Source organism: Gossypium hirsutum, chromosome D09, assembly GCF_007990345.1.
Source record: "Gossypium hirsutum isolate 1008001.06 chromosome D09, Gossypium_hirsutum_v2.1, whole genome shotgun sequence".
NCBI classification, from domain to species: domain Eukaryota; kingdom Viridiplantae; phylum Streptophyta; class Magnoliopsida; order Malvales; family Malvaceae; genus Gossypium; species Gossypium hirsutum.
This window is the reverse complement of record NC_053445.1, coordinates 36626824-36650821: the sequence shown is the minus strand read 5'-3', so window position 1 is coordinate 36650821 and position 23998 is coordinate 36626824. Positions and strand designations below refer to the sequence as shown.

Genomic DNA, 23998 nt, shown 5'->3' with positions numbered 1-23998 from the left:
TATAAAAATATTCAAAAAATAAAAGATATATAAAAAGTTTGTAAAAATTGGCATGAAATACACGTGGATTGTCATGTGAGCTGCCATGTTTAAAATTCAACGTTTCAGTCAATATTTCCATTAAAAAATAACAATTTGACACTTTTTGAAAAGTTTATGATTAAATTTGGCTCTCACTTTGACTCTTTTTAGAAGGGGGAGAGCCAAATTTAACTAAAAAAAAAGAATATCGGCCAAATTGACAAAAGATGCAAACATTAAGGGCCAAAATTGACATTATGGCTATTTCTAAACATGGTAGCTCACATGGCCATTTATGTATAATTCATGCTAATTTTTCCGAATAATTTATATTTTGTAAATTTTGAATTTTTTTAAAATATTTTATAAATTTTAAATTATTTGTTGATATAAGATGTAAAACAACTAATGCCATATCGACATGCAATAGATATGGACTATCAAATGGATTGCCACCCCAACGTTGTTAAAAATTAATATTTTCGTTTAAAAAAATATTTCTTGAATAAATTATTAAATTATTAATTTTGCATGAAAAATCAAAGTATGAAAAGAAGAGTTCAAGACTTAAGTTTTTGGGGGAAAAAAAGCTAATAAAATTATATTAACATTACAGCCATTACAAATCTATAGAAACATAAGTTTTTTGCATTATTTATTAAGAAAAAAAAAAGATTTTTGGCTTCTCTTTTTGTTTTTCTTTATAATTTTAAAATTAATGGTAGTAGAAGAGGTTCGATTTTTTTTAAAAAATAAAATTTTAAATTCAAATCTAATGAAAGAAGAAAACAGAGTTAAAAGAGTTTTCGTTCATTTTAAAATCGAAATTTACTCAAAACTTAATATAATTATACCGGAGAAGAAAATAAAGCAAAGATGTGTTTGTAGTTTTCACTTATTGCAAAAAGTGGCATTTTCAGCAATAAATACATTCCAAAGAAAACTTCTTAGCAAAGGACAATATTGGGTCTTTAATCGTGGAAATTTAAGCATTGTTTTGTTTTTTTTCCAATCTTTGATGATAAATTCAACGCTTTGAAACTAAGTACAATATATAAAATTTCATTTTCCTTTTGATTCGAGATTCAAGCTCGAATTTTAGATAAATATTATTATTGCATTGAGTTGAGAAAAAATTGATAAAAATATTATGGAGCGAGTTAAATTGTATTTTATTTATTTATTAAAAAAAAGGTAAATTAATTCCTATACGTTAGATCAAAAAGTAAATTGATCATTTTGCTAAAAATTTCATCCATTTTTTTGCTATTAAAAATGTATCATTGTACATCAACATGAGGTACACATGACACAACATATGTCATTATTTGATTATTTTGTTAACCACATCAGTTTTTAACCGTACAAGCGAATGGAAATTTTAACATAAATGACCAATTTACTTTTTAATCTAACGTATATGAACTAGTTTGTCCATTTTTTTGAATAGAGAAGGCAAAATACAATCTAACTCCTGATATAAAGATCTCCATGATACTTTTACTGTCGTTGAGCCTAATCAAGTTGATTCCTTACCATGTTTAAATTTGTTTCAATTTATGATTCCATATCCCCACAATTCAGTACATGGGTGACTTTTAAGCTTTATTTGTTGTTGTCCAGCTCCTCCATTTGTTCTCCTCTTTTTCCTCCGATGAAAAGCTCATAAATATATGCATTGGTTAAGGTTTTTCTTATATTAATTTCCTAAAAGTTTTAAAACTTAAATTATAATTGATCACGCATTAAGCAATTAATACTTGTTTTATTATGTTGATGATTGATAGGTATGATATTATAAAATCTGAGAACAGCTTGTCAAAATATCCACCCCAAATTCCATTCTTTACAGCTAAGTTTAGCAATGTGAACTATGAAGGGACCCAAATGTGGATCCCAAACTGCAACGCAACCTTTTTTTTCTCTAAATATCATCAATAAATTAAAAATTTGTAATAAAATGGTCAAATTCTACAAAAAGGTCCCTATAACATCTTCTTTTTTCTTTAAGTATTTAGCTAGCCATTCTTCTACAATTTGATTACTTCTCGTCTTTCTACTCTTTGAAATATACATTTTAAGTCCTATGGTAACAGTACCATAAAATCTCTTGTACTATATTCTAGATTGCATTTTAGTCTATCTACTAAAAAAAAGAGAGAAAATTAGCCCCTGTATGTTAGATGAGTGAACAAAATAGCTCTTTTGTTAAAATTTGGAGTTTATTATAAGGTATAGTAATAAATTTAGCCCTCAAATTTTACACATTTATTCAATTTGACCATTACTCTTTTATTGGGTTGGTATTGTTATTTTTAATTTAAAAAATTATAATTAAAATTTTTTATAACATTTTTTTTATAAAATTTGTTTATAATGTTTATGATTTTTTTAAAATAATTTTTCAAACTTTAAAAGGGCTTAATTGATTTTTTTTAAAAATATGTTACTAAAGCCTTTTTGACCCTTTAGCCTTACTAGTTTTAAAAGTTTCTAATTTACTCTAATAAAACAATAGGGATTAAATTGATTAAATGTATAATTGTTGAGGGTTAAATTTTTTATTATATAAATATCACATTTTAACGACGGGTTGTTTTGCTTACTTATCTAATATACATAAACTAATTTACTTATTTTCTCAATAAATGAGCTAAATTGCAATCTAAAATATAAAACGAAGGGTTTGGTGGTATTTTTATCGATTATCCATTAATTTTGTTAAATAATTTGACATGGTTTATTTTTTAAAATATATAATGATGTGAGATATACAGTGAAACTTTTTGTTTAGTTAAACATATTTTTTGTTTAAAAAGAAAAGAAAAAGACGAAACATATTTTTTGAATGTGAAAGAAAGATGTAAATTATTTATCAAAAAAACAAAAAAAAAAAAACAAAACACCATATATTTTAAACATTAGTAGAGGAAAGTAATGTAAGCAAGTCGGCATGGTAACTAAAATTCACACAGATTAGAAATAATCAAATTATAATAGTAGAAGGATTAAATCTATCAAAAACTCGTAGTATAGTAAAGAAGAAAGCAGGGTCAGTACTTTGATTGTTTCTTTGGAGTCTTATCCCAAATCCCTACAAAAATGGCTGAGATAACAATAATAAGATTTTGTTTCCTCTGAAGACTTTCAGAAGGAAACAGCAGAACTCCCATATATTTTTTAAGCTTAGTAACTTATCCAAGCGTCTATTTCATTACAGCAGAAGACAAACAAACAAACAAGAACATGGCTGGCTACCTTCCTGCACTCAATCACACATCCATTTATAGGCCCATCACTTCTTTAATAAATTCCTTTGAAGTTAATGTGCTTCTTCTTTAAGTAAAAGATAAAAAAGAAAATTAAAATTATTTTTGGTCCTCCACAAATATTTCCTCACCATGTTAAACTATGAAAGAATCTCATTATTGCATTAATCACTCTTTTCTAATATTAAATTAAAAGAGATGGTATAATGTAATTTCAATTAATATTTTTAAAGAAAACCTTTTTGGCCCTGCACTGCAGGCTGTAATTGAAACTGAATTTAGATTTCAAATCAATAAAAAAAAATTTAAATTCCATAAACAGAAATAGCAGCCTTTGAAGTTTTCACATAGTAATATTGTTTTTATTCTATGACTGATACAAAAAGTTCATATCCTATCACCTTGTGAGATTGGATGGTTATATAAAGCCTCATTTACCTCACACCCTTTGCTTCAAAGCTGAGAACTGTAAAGTGGGTTATCTGCAAACTTTCCATTTTAACCGAAAAAATGGGAAATTTCCATTTTCTTCTTCTCTTGGTTTTCTTCTCTTTTTCTTGTTTGTTCCATGGAGGAATCTCCAGAGCTGTTAAATCCCCAGGTGAATCAGAAGAAGTATGGGGTTATGTTGAAGTCAGACCAAGTAAGAAACAAAATAATTACCTTCATAATTTGCATAATCCTCATTCATTTTGGCTTAATGTAATTCAATCTGAATTGTTTTGTTTTTGTTTTTTTGTTTTTATAAATAGAAGCACATATGTTTTGGTGGCTTTACAGAAGTCCTTACAGAGTTGAACAGCCTTCAAAGCCATGGCCAATCATTCTTTGGTTACAAGGTGGACCTGTAAGTAATCTATATGAATAAAATATTCAGAGAATAGTTTGGACTTTTTCTTTTCTTTTTTCTTCATGTTCTGTAATCCAAATTGTGTTTTTCTAAAGGGCGCCTCAGGAGTTGGAATTGGAAATTTTGAGGAGATTGGGCCATTAAATACGGATTTGAAGCCAAGGAATACCACTTGGTTGAAAAAAGCTGATCTTTTATTTGTGGTTAGTCATCCATAATTCACAAAGAAAAAAAAGAAAAAAAGATATGTGCGTGTTTTTCTTTTATCGCAAATTTAATGATTTTAATGCGATATAGGACAACCCAGTTGGAACAGGGTACAGCTATGTGGAAGATACAGAGATGTTGGTGAAAACTGATAATGAAGCAGCAAGTGATTTAACTACTTTGTTGATGAAATTATTTAATACAATTGAAAGCCTCCAAAAGAGTCCATTGTACATTGTGGCAGAGTCTTATGGAGGAAAATTTGCTGTCACTGCTGGATTATCAATTCTAAATGCCATTGATGCTGGTAAATTGAAGCTCAAGCTTGGAGGTAAACACCAAACACCCCTTTGTTGCCATTAATAATCCACCAAATAATTTGTCTTAAAACAAATATAGGAGTTGCCTTGGGAAATAGCTGGATCTCACCAGAGGATTTTGCAGTAAGTATCTTCATGTAAATTGTTAAATTCCCAGGGAAATTTGCAGAATTCTATGCCTGCGTTTGGGTATTATCTAAAATATGGATGATTACAGTTTTCTTGGGGGCCTCTTCTTAAGGATGTTTCAAGGCTAGATAACAATGGCTTGGAAAAATCGAACAGGTCTAGAGATTTTTCATTTTTTTCCCCTTTTCTTTTGCCAAAAAGCAAATGTATTTGTGTTATCTGATAAAATCCCATTTGGAAAAACCAGTCTGGCCGAGAAGATTAGCCAGCAACTCAAAGATGGTCAATATACTGATGCAACTGACACATGGAGTCGACTTGAATCTGTAATTGGTGCCAACAGCAATTCAGTGGTATGCTAATTTTTCATTTCTTTTTTTCACAGTTGGCCACAAAAACTGTTAAGAAATGGCTTAAAATTGGTAGTGGATTGTTGTTGTTGGTAGTGGGTTGTTGGTGGTAGTGGATTAGTGGATGGTTGTTGGTGTCCATTTTCAACCACAAATCTTTGCCAAAGTTTTGGACAATTATGTCCTTGAACTCTCTTATAAATAGAGAGGTTCATTAGCCATATTAATCATCCCAAACCAAGAGAGAGCAAAGCTTGTTCTTTGAAAGCTAGGATTTTAGCTTTCGGGTTTTCTATAGGGGTTGAGAGTTGTGAGGTTCTCGGGTTGTGTCTTGAGTGTAAAACACTTGTAATCTTCATCTTGTTATAGTGAAATTTCTTTTCGCCTCTGCCCGTGGACGTAGGCATTAAAGCCGAACCACGTAAATCCTTGTGTTCACTTTATTTTTCGTTCCGGTCAATTTACTTGTAGTCATATCGGAGTTCTCGAATCGATCCTTTCAGCAACAAATTGGTATCAGAGCGTAGTTGAAGGAGTGATAATATTTTCTGAATTGCCCTGTGACTGCAGCTTTGTCTGATCTTTCACATCAGGAAGAAAATATTATCATTCATTCAAAGGTTCCAAATTATGGCTACAAGTGTTTCATCGACTAAGTATGATGTCGAGAAATTTACCGGGAAAAATAGTTTCAGTTTATGGCGCATCAAGATGCGGGCAGTGCTGGTTCAACAAGGATTGCTAAAAGCATTGTCTGGTAAAGATAAATTACCAAGCACGCTTTCGGAAGAGCAAAAGGATGACATGCTAGAAAGAGCACATAGTGCTATTCTGCTATGTCTAGGAGATGAAGTGCTACGAGAAGTAGCGGATGAGAAAACCGCGTCCGGTTTGTGGCTCCGGCTAGAGAGCAAGTACATGACGAAGTCATTGACGAACCGGCTCTACCTCAAGCAAAGACTCTATGCCCTGAAGATGGAGGAAGGTACACCTGTTTCCCAGCACCTGGATAAATTCAATTCCATTATCATGGATTTGAATAATATCGATAACAAAATCGATGATGAGGACCAAGCAATAATTGTTTTGTGTTCTTTGCCTCCCTCGTATGAGAATTTTGTTGATACAATGATGTACGGTCGTGATGACCTGACTCTAGAGGAGGTGAAAAATGCCTTAAGTTCCAGTGAGTTGAGGAAGAAAATCACTGGTAAGGTGGTCGAAAACAATGAAGGCGAAGGCTTGGTTGCTCGAGGAAGATCCAAGGCAAAGGGTGGAAGTTCAAGTAAAAGCCATCCTAGATCGCAGTCCAAGAAGAGAATACAGTGCTACTACTGTAAGAAGTACGGGCACATGAAGGTAGATTGTCCGAAAAGGAAGGAGAAATCAGAATCACAGGAGCAACAAAATGATCGTGCGAATGTAGCTGATGCAGATTCTTCAAGTGATGCCGAGATCGTTCTTGCAGTATCCGACTCTTACGCTGGTGGGAGATGGATTCTTGATACGGGAGCTACATTTCATATAAGTACTTCGAAAGATGCATTCTCAACATACGAGAAGCATTCTGGTTCAGTACTAATGGGAAATGACCACGCATGTCAAGTCATGGGGATTGGCACAGTTCGTATAAAGATGTTTGACGGTATTGTTAGAACTCTAACTGATGTTCGGCACATTCCAGAAATGAAGAAAAATTTGATCTCTTTGAGTACGTTGGACAAGAAAGGCTTTCGGTACTCTGCTGAAGGTGGAGTTCTCAAGGTATTCTCGGGTGCTTTGACTGTGATACGTGGTAATTTGGAGCGGGGCCTTTACTTCCTCGATGGTTCCTCGGTTACAGGTGTTGCGGGAGTGTCATCATCAGATGATCTAGATTCTGACACCACGAAGTTATGGCATATGCGGCTCGGGCATATGAGCGAGAGAGGCTTATCGGTGCTAAGCAAACGAGGATTATTGTCTGGGCAGTGTACAGGAAAGTTGAATTTCTGTGAGCACTGCGTCTTCGGTAAGCAGACTCGGGTAAAGTTCAGCACTGGGATTCACAAGACAAAAGGCACAGTGGATTACTTCCATTCTGACCTTTGGGGGCCTTCTCCGACAATTTCTAAAGGTGGTTACAGATATCTGCTTACCTTTATCGATGATTACTCGAGAAAGGTTTGGGTGTATTTTCTGAAGAGCAAGTATGAGGTTCTCATCAACTTCAAGCAATTTAAAGCTTTGATCGAAAATCAAACAGGAAAGAAGATCAAGCGATTCCGGACGGATAATGGCTTGGAGTTTTGCTCAGGTGAATTCAATGAGTTCTGCAAAAATGAAGGAATAGTGAGACACCGCACTGTTCGTCGAACACCACAACAAAATGGAGTTGCAGAACGCATGAATAGAACTCTCTTGGAGCGAGCTCGTTGCATGCGATCAAATGCTGGGCTCGGTGAAGAATTTTGGGCTGAAGCTGTTAATACTGCTTGTTATTTGGTTAACAGATCTCCGTCAACAGCTATTGAGCTGAAGACTCCTGAGGAAGTATGGTCTGGTTCTCCTGCTGATTACTCTGGTTTAAGAGTGTTTGGCTGCCCTGCGTATGCTCATGTAAATGAGGGAAAACTCAAACCGAGGGCGAAGAAATGCATATTTCTTGGATACGGCCAAGGGGTGAAAGGATACAGGTTGTGGTGTCCTGATCCGGTTTCGTCCAAGTTCATCATCAGCAGAGATGTGACTTTTGATGAGTCATCCATGCTTCGATCCACCACAAATTCCCGGGAAAAGGAGGTGTCAGATAGAATGGGAGATCACGGTGTTGAGAAGCAGGTGGAGTGTCAGGTGGACGCTCCAATTCCTACGGAAGGTACTTCAGTCCAGGATGATCAAGTTGAGGTGCAAGATTCCGATGAAGATGAGTCACCTCAAGAAAAACCATATAGCATTGCCACTGGAAGAACGAAGAGACAAATCAAACCAAATCCGCGTTACGCTAATCTGGTGTCTTTCGCGCTCAGTGTGGCGGAGTCCATTGGTATAGAACCTTCCAGTTATAATGAGGCTGTCACGTGTGATGAGTCGGCACAGTGGGCAATTGCTATGAGTGAGGAGATAGAATCTCTTCACAAGAACCATACTTGGGAGTTGGTTAAGCCGCCAAGTAACCAGAAGATAGTTGGTTGCAAATGGGTCTTCAAGAAAAAGGAAGGCATCCTAGGGGTTGAAGCAACTAGATTCAAGGCACGATTGGTTGCTAAAGGCTTCACTCAGAAAGAGGGGATTGACTACAATGAAGTTTTCTCCCCAGTCGTAAAGCATTCTTCCATTCGTGTATTACTTGCCATGGTGGCCAAGTCTGATCTAGAACTTGAGCAGCTTGACGTAAAAACGGCGTTCTTGCATGGTGAGCTCGAGGAAACAATCTACATGCGTCAACCAGAGGGTTTTACAGTTCCTGGTAAAGAAGACCATGTCTGTCTATTAAAGAAGTCTTTATATGGATTGAAACAATCCCCAAGGCAGTGGTACAAGCGGTTTGATAGCTTCATGATTCAGCATGGTTACACAAGATGTGACTATGATGCTTGTGTCTATCATCGGAAGCTCTCAGATGGTTCGCACATTTATTTGTTGCTGTATGTTGATGACATGTTAATTGCTTCCAAAAACATGTCGGAAATCAACAAGTTAAAGTCGCAGTTGAGTGGTGAGTTCGAGATGAAGGATCTGGGTGCTGCCAAGAAAATTTTGGGCATGGATATTCACAGAGATCGCAAGGCAGGCAAGCTTCGTGTGTCGCAGAAGAACTACATTGAAAAGGTTCTTCAACGCTTCGGCATGGATAAAGCGAAAACTGTGAGTACTCCGTTGGCACCACATTTCAAACTCTCTGCAGAGTTGTCACCACAATCTGATGAAGAAAAGCAGCAAATGTCTCACATTCCATACTCGAGTGCAGTTGGAAGCGTGATGTATGCAATGGTTTGCACTCGTCCAGACATTTCACATGCAGTTAGTGTGGTCAGCAGATACATGAGTTGTCCTGGCAAGGAACACTGGCAGGCCGTGAAATGGATTCTCAGGTACTTGAGAGGTTCTGCAGATTTATGCTTGGTATATGATCAGAGTGACTGCACTAGCAGTGTCACGGGCTATGTGGACTCTGATTATGCTGGAGATCTGGACAAAAGAAGATCTCTGACGGGTTATGTTTTCACTTATTCTGGAGGAGCCATTAGTTGGAAAGCTGTGTTACAGTCTACCGTAGCCTTATCTACGACTGAGGCGGAATATATGGCGTTAGCAGAAGCAGTGAAAGAAGCATTGTGGATGAAAGGTCTAGTAAGCAGTTTGGGTTTACAACAGGATTTCACTGTTGTATTTTGCGATAGCCAGAGTGCCATACATCTGACTAAAAATCAGATGTTTCATGAACGGACCAAACACATTGATGTCAGATATCATTTTGTTCGGGAACATGTTACGCAAGGTGACATTGTTATCAGCAAGGTTGCTACCGAGAAGAATCCTGCAGATATGTTAACTAAGGTGATCCCTGCATATAAGTTCAAGCATTGCTTGGACTTGATAGGTATTCGGGATTGATTAGCGCCAGAGAGGCGTTTGGAAGAGGTGATCCAGTTCGAGGAATTCACTATGATGTTCAGCTTGGTAAATTTCAAGCCAAGGTGGAGATTTGTTAAGAAATGGCTTAAAATTGGTAGTGGATTGTTGTTGTTGGTAGTGGGTTGTTGGTGGTAGTGGATTAGTGGATGGTTGTTGGTGTCCATTTTCAACCACAAATCTTTGCCAAAGTTTTGGACAATTATGTCCTTGAACTCTCTTATAAATAGAGAGGTTCATTAGCCATATTAATCATCCCAAACCAAGAGAGAGCAAAGCTTGTTCTTTGAAAGCTAGGATTTTAGCTTTCGGGTTTTCTATAGGGGTTGAGAGTTGTGAGGTTCTCGGGTTGTGTCTTGAGTGTAAAACACTTGTAATCTTCATCTTGTTATAGTGAAATTTCTTTTCGCCTCTGCCCGTGGACGTAGGCATTAAAGCCGAACCACGTAAATCCTTGTGTTCACTTTATTTTTCGTTCCGGTCAATTTACTTGTAGTCATATCGGAGTTCTCGAATCGACCCTTTCCGCAACAAAAACTGTTTCTTTTTTTTTTCTCCCCCTAATTATGAGTAAATTTGCAGGATTTCTACAATTTTCTGCTGGATTCAGGGATGGGACCTGTAGCTTTAACAACTTCAGCATTTTCCAATGGAGTTTTTTCAGTCAATAGATACTCAAGATATTTGAGTTCCTTGAGGGTTTCACCAGGCAATGATGGACCTGATCTTGATACTTTGATGAATGGGGTCATCAAGAAGAAGCTTAAGATCATCCCTGATAATGTCACGTAAGCATTTTAATTCCTCTGTTATTTGAAACATAATTTCTGCAAATGTACTCTTTTAACATTTTGATCCAAAAGCACCAATATTCATGTGTTTTAACAGATGGGGAGGGCAATCAGACTTTGTTTTCTCATATTTGTCAGGTGATTTTATGAGGCCAAGAATTGCTGAGGTAAAAAGTTAAAAAGTTTTTTAACAACCAGTAGTTAAAATTGCTTAACCAAAATTATCTTGACCTTTTGCTTGTGTTTCTCGTTTGACTCAAAGAGGGATGTTAAGTGTCTCTAATTTCTATGTTTTGTTGATTTTTTCCCTTCAGGTTGATGAACTCCTTTCAAAAGGAGTAAATGTCACTATATACAGTGGGCAGGTAAGACTGTTCCAAACTTTCTCAGCTACCATAAACAACTTTTTACACCCTAAATATATTTTTTCCTTTAAGTCAAACTAACTTATAATAAACAAGTATATGCTACTTTTACTGCTATTTGAGTCAAATGCGACCCAAAATAATTCCATGAAGTAGCTGAATTTAGGGCAGCTTTTACCTGTTTTTTAGGGTTTCTTTTTGTGGTTTGAATTTTTACCATTAATTAATGATGGTATTGTTGGATGGATGATGGGTTATTGCAGCTTGATGTGATATGTGCAACAAAGGGAACTCAAGCTTGGCTTGATAAGCTCAAGTATGACTCTTATTTTCCCTTTCTATCTATGCCTTATTGGCCCTCCAAAAACACACCTACCTTTAATGCATTTTATCTGTTTCTTTCTTTAATTACTTCTATTAGCAAATTCTAAGGTTATGCATTTATAAGGTTTAAGATTAAGTAATTTAGACATCTACACTCAGTACAAATATGTTGGAGCACATGCATTAAAAAAAACTTGAGCCTTTTTAATATTTGAATATATGCAATATTTGACATTGGGAAGAAATGAGGATTATATAAACATATGGACTCTTGGAGGTATATAGTTCATATATATATATTTATGTATTAATGTATTTAGGTGGGAAGGATTGAAAGAGTTTTTAAGCAAGGATCGAAATCCTCTTTACTGTAAAGAGGATCAAGCCACCAAAGGGTTCATCAAATCATACAAAAACCTGCAATTTTACTGGATTCTTGGGGCTGGACACTTTGTAAGTCTTCTAAATCATTATTTATCAATAACCCCATCTTTTCAATCTCAAGAAATACTATGATTGTCATGTCTCCATCCATCACCATCATATATTTATGATCATCATGCATGCTATTATTAGTGGGAGAACAAAGGTCATAGACTCATCATATATATAAAAAAATTGATCAAAAGAAAAAATACACGAAAAATAATACTATGGTTGTAGTATTGACAAATTAGACATGCAACAATATCACAATATATGGTTGCAGAATGTCGATATATGTATATAATAAAATGAAATTAGTCAATGAAAAATTTATGGTGAAGGGAAGACAGAGCACTGGACACTGTCAGTCAATCGACATGTCTTTTCTGACAATTATATATGTATAGATATCCAAGAATAAAATAAAAATTAGTCATTTATTGCTGTAAAAAGGCATTAGAAGTTATATGCATTATGAAGGTGAATTTAAGGTTGTTAATATTATTATTAAGACTAATAATTAAAATTTAATGAATTATTGAATGCAGGTGCCTGTTGAGCAACCCTGTGTAGCTTTAAACATGGCTGCGGCAATCACACAATCCCCAGCTGCATCAACTTCATAACCCCAAAACAAGAAAGAATTGATGGGATTTATTGACATTTCAATAACAATGAAAAAAAATAAAAAAGAAGGGTAAAAACGACAAGGAAACAGAGGAATTGGCATATCTTATCTTCAGAATTAGTAGTTCAGAAGCTGAGAGACTACACGTAAAGCAATTATTAAACAGAGGCAGGTAGATTATTGATGCTATTATGTTGCTCTGCTCCAAGTTGTACTTATCATTTACAGGAGAGGAAAGAAAAAAGAAAATAAGTGATTTCCTTTGACATAAAAAATTGATTTTTAGATATTTATGATAAAAGCGAAAATTAAATTATAAATTTTTGACTTTACATAAATTTAGATCCAAATTATATATATGTATTAAAGCAATTAGCTTGGTTCTATATATATGCATGCATGGTGCACTGATACAAGAAGCTAAAATTCCTATATATATATATGTTGGGATCATGAATTTTGACAGAGTAAATCTTAGACTGTGCAGTGCATTGTGCTTTTGACCGGGTCGTAAGAAATATACCCAAAACCCAAGAGAAAAGAGAAAGAACGTTAGGGGAGACTCTGAGAGGGTCTTCACTGCAAGGCAAAAATGACAAGAAACAACAAAATAACTATATTCTGCACGCAATCTAACACCCCAACTGGCCAACCCAACATTTATTATAGTCCCTTGCCCTTCCCTACACGTCGTTCAGTTTAGTTTTCAATTGTTGTATGTTAATTTTTAAATTTTAGATATATTTTGATAAAATAAAATTTGTTTTATGAGTTTTGAATTTTATTTTACACAATTTCAATTTTTTTTCATAAGTATTTTTTAAAAATAATAAACTTTCAAGAACTTTTCAACTATTTTCACTATTTTAAATATAAATATTTATTTTTATATCATAAACAATTAGAATTAATTATATATTAAATAAAAAATAGGATTCAATTCGATTTTGGATAACCGTGATTTTTAAAATTGAATTTCATAAATTGTCCAAATACCTTAATTTGAATCAGTTTTCAGTTTTTTCAATTTTTTTTTCAACCCTACCCTTCCCTTCCTCTATTAATTTTTTTCCCAAAAATAATTAATAAAAATGATAAAAATCCTTCTAGATTATGTAAACTCATCACCTATATTGAATACATTGAAGCATTTTGCACTCAATACTATTTATATAAAGTATCATATAAAAAGTATATGTTAGAATTGAGTGACCCGAATCCTTATTTAAATAAAATATAGTGGTAAAATAAAATAAAAGTAAAATCCATATAGAACTACACTTCTTTTATTTTATTTGAGAATAAGGTTTAAAAACGTTATTAAACTCCATCTATTTGATATTTATTAGAATAAGGTATTTCAATTTTACTACACTCCTATTAGAATATGGTTTTACAAGCCTAAAAATAGATATAGTCTACTCTTGTAATTATTCGAATTCGACATAGTGAATTTTCTTCTCATCTGCCTGTGGTTTTTTTCCGAAAGGGTTTCCACGTAAAAATCTGTGTTATTTATTGTTTCTTTCTATTTTTTTTGCGATATATTGTCATTACCAACATTCTATTTTTTCACATATTGGTATCAGAACTTCCGGGTTGTTCATTTCAATCATGATAATGATGTCTTTGAAGTATGAAATTTCGCTGTTGGATCGCAACACCAGATTCGCATTGTGGCAAATAAAGATGCAGACTGTTCTTGCACAGATGGACTTAGAGGATGCCCTACTAGGGATAGATAAGATGCCTTCAACATTGACGGTGGAAGAGAAAAACGTAAAGATCAAAGGCATTAACACAGTTACATCTGCATTTGTCTAACGAAATTTTACAAGATGTGCTAAATGAGAAGACCGCCGCTGCATTATGGAAGATGCTAGAACAAATATGTATGTCGAAAACTTTAACCAGCAAGTTGTATATGAAGCAACGTCTTTATGCTCATAGTTTGGAGGAAGGTGCGTCTGTGCACGAACACTTAACAGTTTTTAAAGAAATTCTCTTAAACTTGGAGGCCATAGAGGTTTAGTATGATAAGGAAGATCTAGGGTTGATTCTACTTTGTTCGTTGCCCCTGTCATATTCAACCTTTAAAGACACAATTTTATATAGTTGCGAGTCTCTCACAGTTGATGAGGTTTATGATTCTTTGACCTTGTATGATAAGATAAAATATCTTGTGATTAAACTCGACTCTCAAGGAGAGGGTCTCATTGTTCGTGGGAGACAAGATAGGAATGCTGATGATGATCGTGGAAGGACACAGGAACAGAATCTTCACGGTAAATCTAAAGGTAGATCGAAGTCTTCAAACAGAGGAAAAACTTGTAACTTCTGCAAGAAGAAAGAACACATTAAATCTGAATGTTATAAGCTGTAGAACAAGGTCAAAAGGGAGGCTGCGAATCAAAAGAGAAAACAACTAGAAAAATCTGGTGAAACTGATGTTGTAGAAGACTACAGCGATGGTGAACTTCTAGTCGCTTCTGTCAACAATTCTAAAGTGAGTGAGGAGTGGATCCTTGATTTGGGCTACATCTTCCACATGAGTCTCAATCGGGATTGGTTTACAACTTACGAAACAGTGTCTGAATGTGTTGTTTTGATGGGAAATAATGATTTGTGTAAAATTGCAGGTGTTGGAACGATTAAAGTTAAGATGTTTGACGAAGTTGTCAGAACATTTAGTGACGTGCGACATGTTCCAGAATTGAAGAGAAATTTAATTTTGTTGAGTACTCTTGATTCAAAAGGGTATAAATACACAGTTGAAAGTCGGGTTTTAAAGATTTCCAAAGGTTCCCTCGTTGTAATAAAATGGCAAAGAAAGACTGTCAAGTTATATGTTTTGCAAGATTCTACTGTTACTTGTGATGTAACTGCCGCTTCCTCTTCATTGTCAGATGATGATATTACTAAACTTTGGCATATATGCCTAGGGCATATGAGTGAGAATGACATGACAGAATTGAGCAAAAGAGGACTTCTTGATGGGTGATGAATTTGCAAACTAAAGTTCTGTGAGCACTGCGTTTTTAGGAAGCAAAAGAGAGTTTGATTCACCAAAGGAATCCATAACACGAAGGGAACGTTAGAGTATATTCATTTTGATATGTGGGGGCCATCCAAAGTGCCTTTGAGAGGTGGAGCTAATTATATGCTAACTTTTATTGATGATTTTTCCAAAAAAGTTTGGGCGTTTTTCATGAAGCAGAAAAGCGATGTGTTTTTCGCATTTAAGTATTGGAAAACTATGATTGAAAAATAGATGGGAGAATAAATAAAACACCTCCAAACAGACAATGGCTTAGAATTCTATTCTGATGAGTTTAATGAACTATGCAAGTTAGAAGGGATCGTGAGACACTTGACAATTTGTCACACTCCACAACAAAACGGCATTGCAGAACGAATAAACAGAATGATCATGGAGAAAGTTTGATGTATGTTGTCAAATGCTATCTTATCGAAGCCGTTTTGGGCCGAAGTAGCCTCTGCTGCATGTTTTTTGATCAATCGATCTCTAATCATTGCCATTAAGAAAAAGACTCCACAAGAGGTGGTCTGGAAATCTTACTGATTATTTTGATTTAAAGATCTTTAGGTGTCCTGTGTATTCTCATATTGATAATGGAAAATTGGAACCGAGATCCATTAAATGTGTTTTTCTTGGTTATAAAACTAGTGTAAAAGGGTATAAGTTATAGTGTCGTGAAAATAGAAAAGTTGTGATTAGCAGAGATGTTATTTTTGATGAAACTACTATGCTACATAACTTATCTCTTAAAAACTCTTCCAATAAAGAACACCAAAAGTAGGTGGAACATTAGATTAATCTAGAATCTACAACAGAGTCAACTTCTCAAGCTAGTACAAAAATTCAGAATAGAGTTACTTCTTCACTACAATACTCTATCGCCAAAAATAGAACTAGAAGAGAAATTAAACCTCCAAAGAAGTATACAGATATTGATCTAGTTGCTTATGCTTTAAATGTGGCTGAAGATATAGATGCAAACCAAGAGCCATCTAATTATTCTGAGGCGGTTAGCTGTGAAAACTCAGAAAAGTGGATATTTTCTATGCAAGAAGAGATGAAATCACTCCACAAAAATAGAACATGAGATCTTATGAAACTTTCTAAAAGTAAAAAGGCTATTTGTTCTAAATGGGTGTTTAAAAAGAAAGAAGGGACTATAGGAGTTGAAGAACCCAGATATAAAGCAAGGCTTGTTACAAAGGGTTATAGTCAAATTCCAGAAGTGGGCTTCATAGATGTGTTCTCCCCAGTTGTGAAGCATAGTTCGATTCGAGCTTTGCTTGGTATAGTGGTCATGCATGATTTGGAGCTTAAATAGTTAGATGTAAAAACTGTATTTTAGCATGGAGAATTTGAGGAGGATATTTACATGTAACAACCAGAGGGTTTTACAGTCTCGAAAAAAGAGGACTATGTTTGCTTGCTGAAAAAGTCCCTTTATGGTTTGAAACAATCACCATGACAGTGGTACAAGATGTTTGATTCCTTTATGACTTCTCATGATTTCAAAAAAATATCTGTGACAGTTGTGTTTACTTTAAGTACAACAATGATGGTTCTTTTTGTGTATGTAATCCTTTATGTTGATGACATGTTGATAGCAGCGAAAGATAAATGAGAGACAAGAAAGGTCAAAGCTCAATTAAGTGAAGAATTTGAGATAAAAGATTTGAGACCAACAAAGAAGATACTTAGTATGGAGATTCTCAGAGATAGAGAGCAAGTAAATTGTATCTAAGTCAGAAGGGGTATATTGAAAAAGATCTTTGCAGGTTCAATATGCAGAGTATTAAACCTGTTAGTACTCCTTTAACAACCTATTTTAGACTTTCATCAGCTTTGTCTCCACAATCAGATGATGAGATTCAGTACATGTCACATGTTCCATATTCTAGTGTAGTGGGATCTCTCATGTATGTTGTGGTTTGTTCACGTCCAGATTTATTATATGCAGTTAGTGCAGTTTGCAGATACATGGCGAATCCCAGTAAAGAACACCGGAAAGCAGTTCAGTGGATTTTAAGATACTTATAAGGTACTACTGATGTTTGCTTACAGTTTGGAAGAACTAGAGATGGAGTCATTGGGTTTGTTGATTCTGATTTCGCTAGAGATCTTGATAAAAGAAGATCTTTCACAGTTTATGTCTTTACAATCAGAGGTTGTGGAATTAGTTGGAAAGCCACTTTGCAAACTACAATCACTTTGTTTACCACTGAAACTGAGTACATGTCTATTACTGAGGCTTGTAAAGAAGCCATTTGATTGAAGGGACTCATTAGTGAACTCAATAAAGACCTTCAAATCAGTACAATATTTTGTGACAGTCAAAGTGCCATCTTCCTTACAAAAGATCAAATGTTTCATGAGAGAATAAAACACATTGATGTTCAGTATCATTTCGTTCGTGATATTATTGCTCGTGGTGATATTGTTGTAAACAAAATTAGTACTCATGAAAATCCTGTAGATATGATGACTAAGTCACTTCTTATAACCAAGTTTGAGTATTGTTTAGACTTGGTTGGTGTTCATTGTTGAAGTTAAACCCTTAAAGGGTTTTATGGAAGAGGTGAATAACTTGTTTGTTGATAGTTCACGATAAAGAACTTGTTCATTGAGAATTCGTGTCAAGGTGGAGATTGTTAGAATTGAGTGACTCAAATCCTTATTTAAATAAAATACAGTGGTAAAATAAAATAAAAGTAAAATCCATATAGAACTACACTTCTTTTATTTTATTTTAGAATAAGGTCTTTTAAACCTTATTAAACTCCATTTATTTGATATTGATTAGAATAAGGTGTTTCAATTTTACTACACTCCTATTAGAATATAGTTTTACAAGCCTATAAATAGACATAGTCTACTCCTCTTGTAATTATTCGAATTCGACATAGTAAATTTTTTTCTCATGCCTGTGGTTTTTTCCCGAAAGGTTTCCACGTAAAAATCTGTGTGTTCTTTATTTTTTCTCTTTTCTTTACGATATATTGTCATGACTGACATTCTATTTTTTTCACAGTATATATATATTTTTCTGGAATATATAAAATATTGCTGCTAGATAAAGGAGTAAATGCCACTGCTCTGCTATATAAAATTGAAAGGGTAAGACTTCTTTCTTTCTTTTTTACTTGAATTATTTATAGAAAAATAAATTAATATTTCCTATCATAAATAGTCTCATATGTCAATAATTCATAATAAATAAAATGTATAAAGTTTTCTAATTTATAATTTTAGTCATGTCCAATATTATTAACTAGCTCATAAATTTCCATAAAAAAAACTCTAATTATGTTTAAAATTTTGAATTGGTTTCTAATCCAATTCCTATGGAATCAATACTATAGCTATTTAACTCCAGCTTGATAAAATTTTAAACTCATTCTTGTTTTTAAATTGTTAACTTAAACTCACTCCAAAATCAAGAGAAGGTACAGATTGCATTGATCTTCCAATTGTGCCTGCAGTCATGAACTCATGACCTACAATCAGTACCTTCTCCTTATTTTGGAGTATTGAACTCAAGGCGTGGATGTTTTGCTCTAGAGCTTAGGTGTATAGTATTTGGAACATGGTTAGTGACTGCAATAGCTTCAACATTTGTATTATTATGATTCAGTCTGTTTGCCCCAACAGGTGTATTGTCAAAACTAGAATCCTTAGCTTTATTCAAAACATCATAAAGTTTTGCTTTGGATTTTATGATCTTTGAAACAATAGTCTCAAACCTATCATCAGGTGTATTAATGATTCAACAAAGAGATGAGAACTTATCAAGCTAATAAGTGGCTTAAAATCAGGGTATGTTTACACGTATGCACGCACATATATATGTTTGAAATTTTTTTAAATAGGAGAAGAAAGATTCCAAGAAGTGATTGTATGATAACACGTGCAGCTAATTGTTTAGCCTCCTTATTTCTACTAGTTTCCCCTCTACAAGTCGCACCATTGAAAACTAAAGTAGACACGAAAAGGGGAAGCACTCCTCCTGAATGAATGGTATTTTATTGTATGTTGGCATTTCTAGATTCATTTTCACCACAAATTCATTTAAGATAGACTTGTGAAATACCGTATCCTAAAGCACGAGCAACCAAAAGTTTAGCAAACCCTAAAGCAATTATCTTACTTCTATTTTATATGCAAGTATGATATACCTATTTAACAACCCTTAGTTAAAGAAAACATTTTCCATTTCCTATTCTCATTTACACTTTAACATCTCATTTGGTTATCTAGTGTATTTAACATAACAAATCGCTTAATTATCACGTAAGTAATAAAATAGTTAGTCATAAAATAAAGAATAATTAGTATAAATTTATACTTGAAATTAGAAAGGTGAGTAAAACTCTTGTAAAAAAAATATCACTTCAAAATAAGTAAAAGAATTCCCTTCCCTTCGCTTAAAACAAGTCATGAGAGTAGCTAAAAATTACCAAGAAAAGTTAATTTATTGCTAACTCATACACTAAAACATGTTGAAAAAAATAATACTTCAACAAAATGTAGCAAAAATGGAAAGATAAAAAAGAGAGATAAATATTTGAAAATCCAAAAACCAACGATTTTTGAACGTAGTTAGAAGTTTATGTCATTTATGGTAGTGGTTCAATACCATTGAAAATTGCGAAGCAAAGATTTCCAAATTTAAATTGATAATTGAGATAGAAAATGGAAAACATTTTCAAAAACTAAATAACGCTTTCTTTTTTCTTCATTCATTTTATTTGGCTTTCAATAGGGCACATATTTACTTATTTGCACTCTTCACAGTGTTATCTTCAAGTTTGTACACTCAAAAATAAATTTCCAATATATTTTCTACTAAATAGCAAAAAAATACTAAAGCGTTAAAAATTTTGCATAATTAGGGTAAAAATTGCATAATATCAAAGTCAGAAAACCTCTTTAAACTCTGTCCTCTTTTTATCATGGACTAGGATAATATTAGGAAAAAAAATTCCTACCAATTTGACTAGTAAGTTTCAAGACAAACAATTATGAATAAACATAAAATATTTAAATGAAGATGTAAGAATGCAACAAACCATATGACTGAGAGGACAACCTTCATCTTTTAACTTCTTTGATATACACTATAGTGCTTGTTTAGCAACATCCTGTTCGGCTACTTTTCTCTTTGAAAAGGTGGCCTCAGGAGTATATGTTACACTATCAATTAACACACTTGACCGAAGCTGGGGTGCAAGCATTGATCCCTCATTAACAGTTTGACACATTGGAAGCTGTATGGATGGTTTTTGAGTGAACTCCTGTAACCTATTCTTATGGATGAGAGGACAACTTTCATCCTTTAACTTCTTCGATATATAATGTAGTGCATGTTTGGCAACATCCTGTTCGGTTGCTTTTCTATTTGAAAAGGTGGCCTCATAATTATATGTTACACCATCAACTAACACACTTGACTGAAACTGGGGCGTATGTTGTAACAGCCCGATTCTGGGCCTAGTCGGAACAGTGGTTTCGGGACAACAAATCCGACAAGGGAAAATATGACTATTATTATATTTTTATGGTTCTACAATTTTATGGAAAAATTTCGTAAAAATTTCGTTCAAAAATTTCGACGTTTGGGCACTCAATTTAGTAAAAAAGACTAAATTGTAAAAAGTGCAAAAGTTGAGTTCTACATGTTAGAAGTGTCAAATTGTTATGAAATTCTAAATTGGGGGTCCTTATGTGGTAATTAGACCATTAGTTAATTTATGGACAAAAATAGACATAAGAAATGGGTGAAATAGATTTTTTAAATGGGGGCATTTTGGTCATTAGTAAATAAATAGAATTAAAATGGGAAAAAGATGGAAAAATGGTGTCCATCTTCATTAAGTTGCTGCCAAAATTTGGAAGACACCATAGCTAGGGTTTCTTTTCTTTCTCAAGCTCATAGTAAGTGCATCCTAGCCCCGTTTTTAATGTTCTTTGCATTTTTGAAATCCTCGTAGCTCGGTTTAGCTTATTTTATTGTTAATTCATGTTAGGGTTTAATATTTGGAAAAATACCCATAGGTGAAAAGCATTTATTTTTCTGTTTTATGGTGGAATATGAAGCTAGAAATTATGTTAAACAACTTTTGCTAAGCGATTTTAAAAGAAAACGGGTAAATTGACATAATCGGTAAAAATAGTTAATGTTCAAAAGTATGTGTTAGAGTGAGAATTTGATATTGCCATAGAAGGGAAAAATGTTCAGCATGTCATAAAACATAAGAATAAGTGATGAAGTTTAATTTCCGAGCTTGGGGACAAAACTGTAATTATGCAAAAGTTTGGGGGCAATATTGTAATTTTTCCAAAAGTTGGGTGGTGGATTATTTTAATAAATGTGGACATTAAATGAGTTAAATTTGCCATTATAAATCAAGAAAGATGAGAAGACTACCTCAAACGTGGAAAAGAGAAGGTAGTGGAGTAAATTACAAAATTTCGATATTTTGCACCGAGGTAAGTAAACATGTGATTTAATGCATTATGTTGATATTATTCAATATATGTTAGTATTTAATAGAACATAGAATAAATATTTGGCAAGATCCTAAAAATGTGGTTAAGTTGGGAAAGGTGGTAAAGTGTTGAAAATATGGGTTTCGGTTGAACACTCGGAATAAGCCGGAGTATAATGAATATGAAGGGGTTGCTAACTGCTGATTCCCTAACTCATTGGTGGTTGCTAAGTGCTGATTCCACCGTATCTTTAAATATAAAGGGGGTTGATAAGTGCTGATTCTCCCAAGGGGTTGCTAAGTGCTGATTCCCCGATTCATTGGTGGTTGCTAAGTGCTGATTCCACCATATCTTTAAATGTGAAGGGGGTTGCTAAGTGCTGATTCCCCCAAGGGGTTGCTAAGTGCTGATTCCCTGAATGATTGGTGGTTGCTAAGTGCTGATTCCACCATATCTTTGAATGTGAAAGGGGTTGCTAAGTGCTGATTCCCCGAATCACTGGTGGTTGCTAAGTGCTGAATCCACCAATAACGGTTAACATTCCGAGTGTTCAACGAGGAAATTGGGAAGGTCAATATTTATGTATGGTGGACAAATTTATGGGAGGAATATTGGGTTTGATACATAGTCAATCCATGTATAAGGTAAGAGGAAGTATCAAAAACTACAAAAGAGCAAATTAAATATAAAACTGTTTTGAACAACGACAGTTGGGCAACTTTGAAAAATCACCATAAATGGTGGAAAATGAATTGGAGGTTTAATAATATATGAAATTAAAGCTGAGTCAGTCTATTTTCATATGAAAGAAACAGAGCAAGCAAAAGAGTTGTGTATTTGGGGATATTTGAACTTATTTGAGACAGGGGTGGATTGATTTCGAAATCCCCTTTTCCAACTTTGGAAAATCACCAAAAATTGTACAAATATAATTATGGCTGAAATTTATATTCCTGGATTCCTTATTGAGTCTATTTTTAATACAAACAAACGAGACCATTGTTTGAATTTTTTACAGAGAGTTAAGTAAAGTTTAGTAAAGGGAGGTCAGAATCGTCGGGTAGTGAAACAGGGGAATCTTTAAAGAATGAACTGTACTAATTTGCTAAATAAAAATTCTTAAAATTTTATGGTGGAAAGGTATATGAGTCTAGTCTCGGGGAAAATTTACGGAACTTAATTTGGAGTCCTGTAGCTCCAGATAAAAATAAATTAGCGTCTGTGACGCAGAAAGACAATTTGCTGGAAATTAAACGAACCTTGAAATTTATGTGTGACTAAAATTATGTTGATATGAAATCATGTGGGAAATTTATTTATTTGTCATATGTTTACTTACTAAGCTATATGCTTACTCTTTTTTATTTTCCCTTGATTATAGTGACATCAGCCAGCTCGGAATTTGGACGAAGTCAGGAAATCATCCACACTATCATCAAAATTTTGGGTATTTTGTAATTAATATTTTGAAATATGGCATGTATAGATGACTTTATGTGATGTGGTATAAATATATATAGTGTTGTTCGGTTTAATATGTTGGTGATTATTAATGGAAAATTTATGTCTGAACATATATCTGTAATTGGTTGGAAATATTGAAGTTATTTGAAATTGTTTTTGGAAAGTTGTAGGGGGTTTTACGTAAAAACAAGCTGAAATGCTGCCGAAATTTTTATAAAAAAAATTATAAGTGTTTGAGTTCTAGTAATACCTTATACTCTGTTTCGGTAAGGAAAACAGGTAAGGAGTGTTATATTTTAGTGGTATTAGAGCTGCGGTTTAGCCAGTTCTTAGACTACTAAAATATGTGTGAAAGTCAATCTATACATGCCATAATTATATTGTGATAGTGTGATGATTTTTGACAATTTAAAATTTTGTTTTATATAGTAAATGGATCCTGATCGAAGTGTGACAGATGATGTTGAAAGTAACACGCCGGCTCCCACACAAGGGACCGCGCATGAAGAAAGTAGATATGAGACGCATTGTCAGGAAGAGGCTCGGAAAGCCTTCCTTCGAATGATGAGTAATTGGTACACAGAATTTGTTCGTGCAAATCCGAATGTTCAACCTCCTCCACCCTATCCTATTCCTCAATCGGTCCCCGTAGCTCCACAAAGTGTTGATTTGGTGAGATCAAGTAAACCTCCCGTTGACAAAATCCGAAAGCAT

The 23998-nt window shown here is 34.0% G+C and overlaps 1 protein-coding gene and 1 pseudogene across 1 annotated transcript; one reads left to right on the top strand and one right to left on the bottom strand.

Annotated features, from left to right (window-relative positions):
- Positions 1 to 3547: 3547 nt before the first annotated feature.
- On the top strand, positions 3548 to 12614 carry LOC107891588 (serine carboxypeptidase-like 51). Its single transcript, XM_016816435.2, has 13 exons — positions 3548 to 3933; positions 4043 to 4137; positions 4236 to 4343; positions 4438 to 4678; positions 4747 to 4790; positions 4885 to 4952; positions 5044 to 5149; positions 10343 to 10548; positions 10649 to 10718; positions 10866 to 10916; positions 11180 to 11232; positions 11561 to 11693; positions 12215 to 12614. Exons 1-13 carry the CDS (start codon positions 3801 to 3803, stop codon positions 12290 to 12292), a joined length of 1386 nt encoding a protein of 461 aa, XP_016671924.1. The 5' UTR covers positions 3548 to 3800; the 3' UTR covers positions 12293 to 12614.
- Positions 12615 to 18848: 6234 nt separating this feature from the next.
- On the bottom strand, positions 18849 to 23998 carry LOC107892571 (double-stranded RNA-binding protein 4-like; annotated as a pseudogene).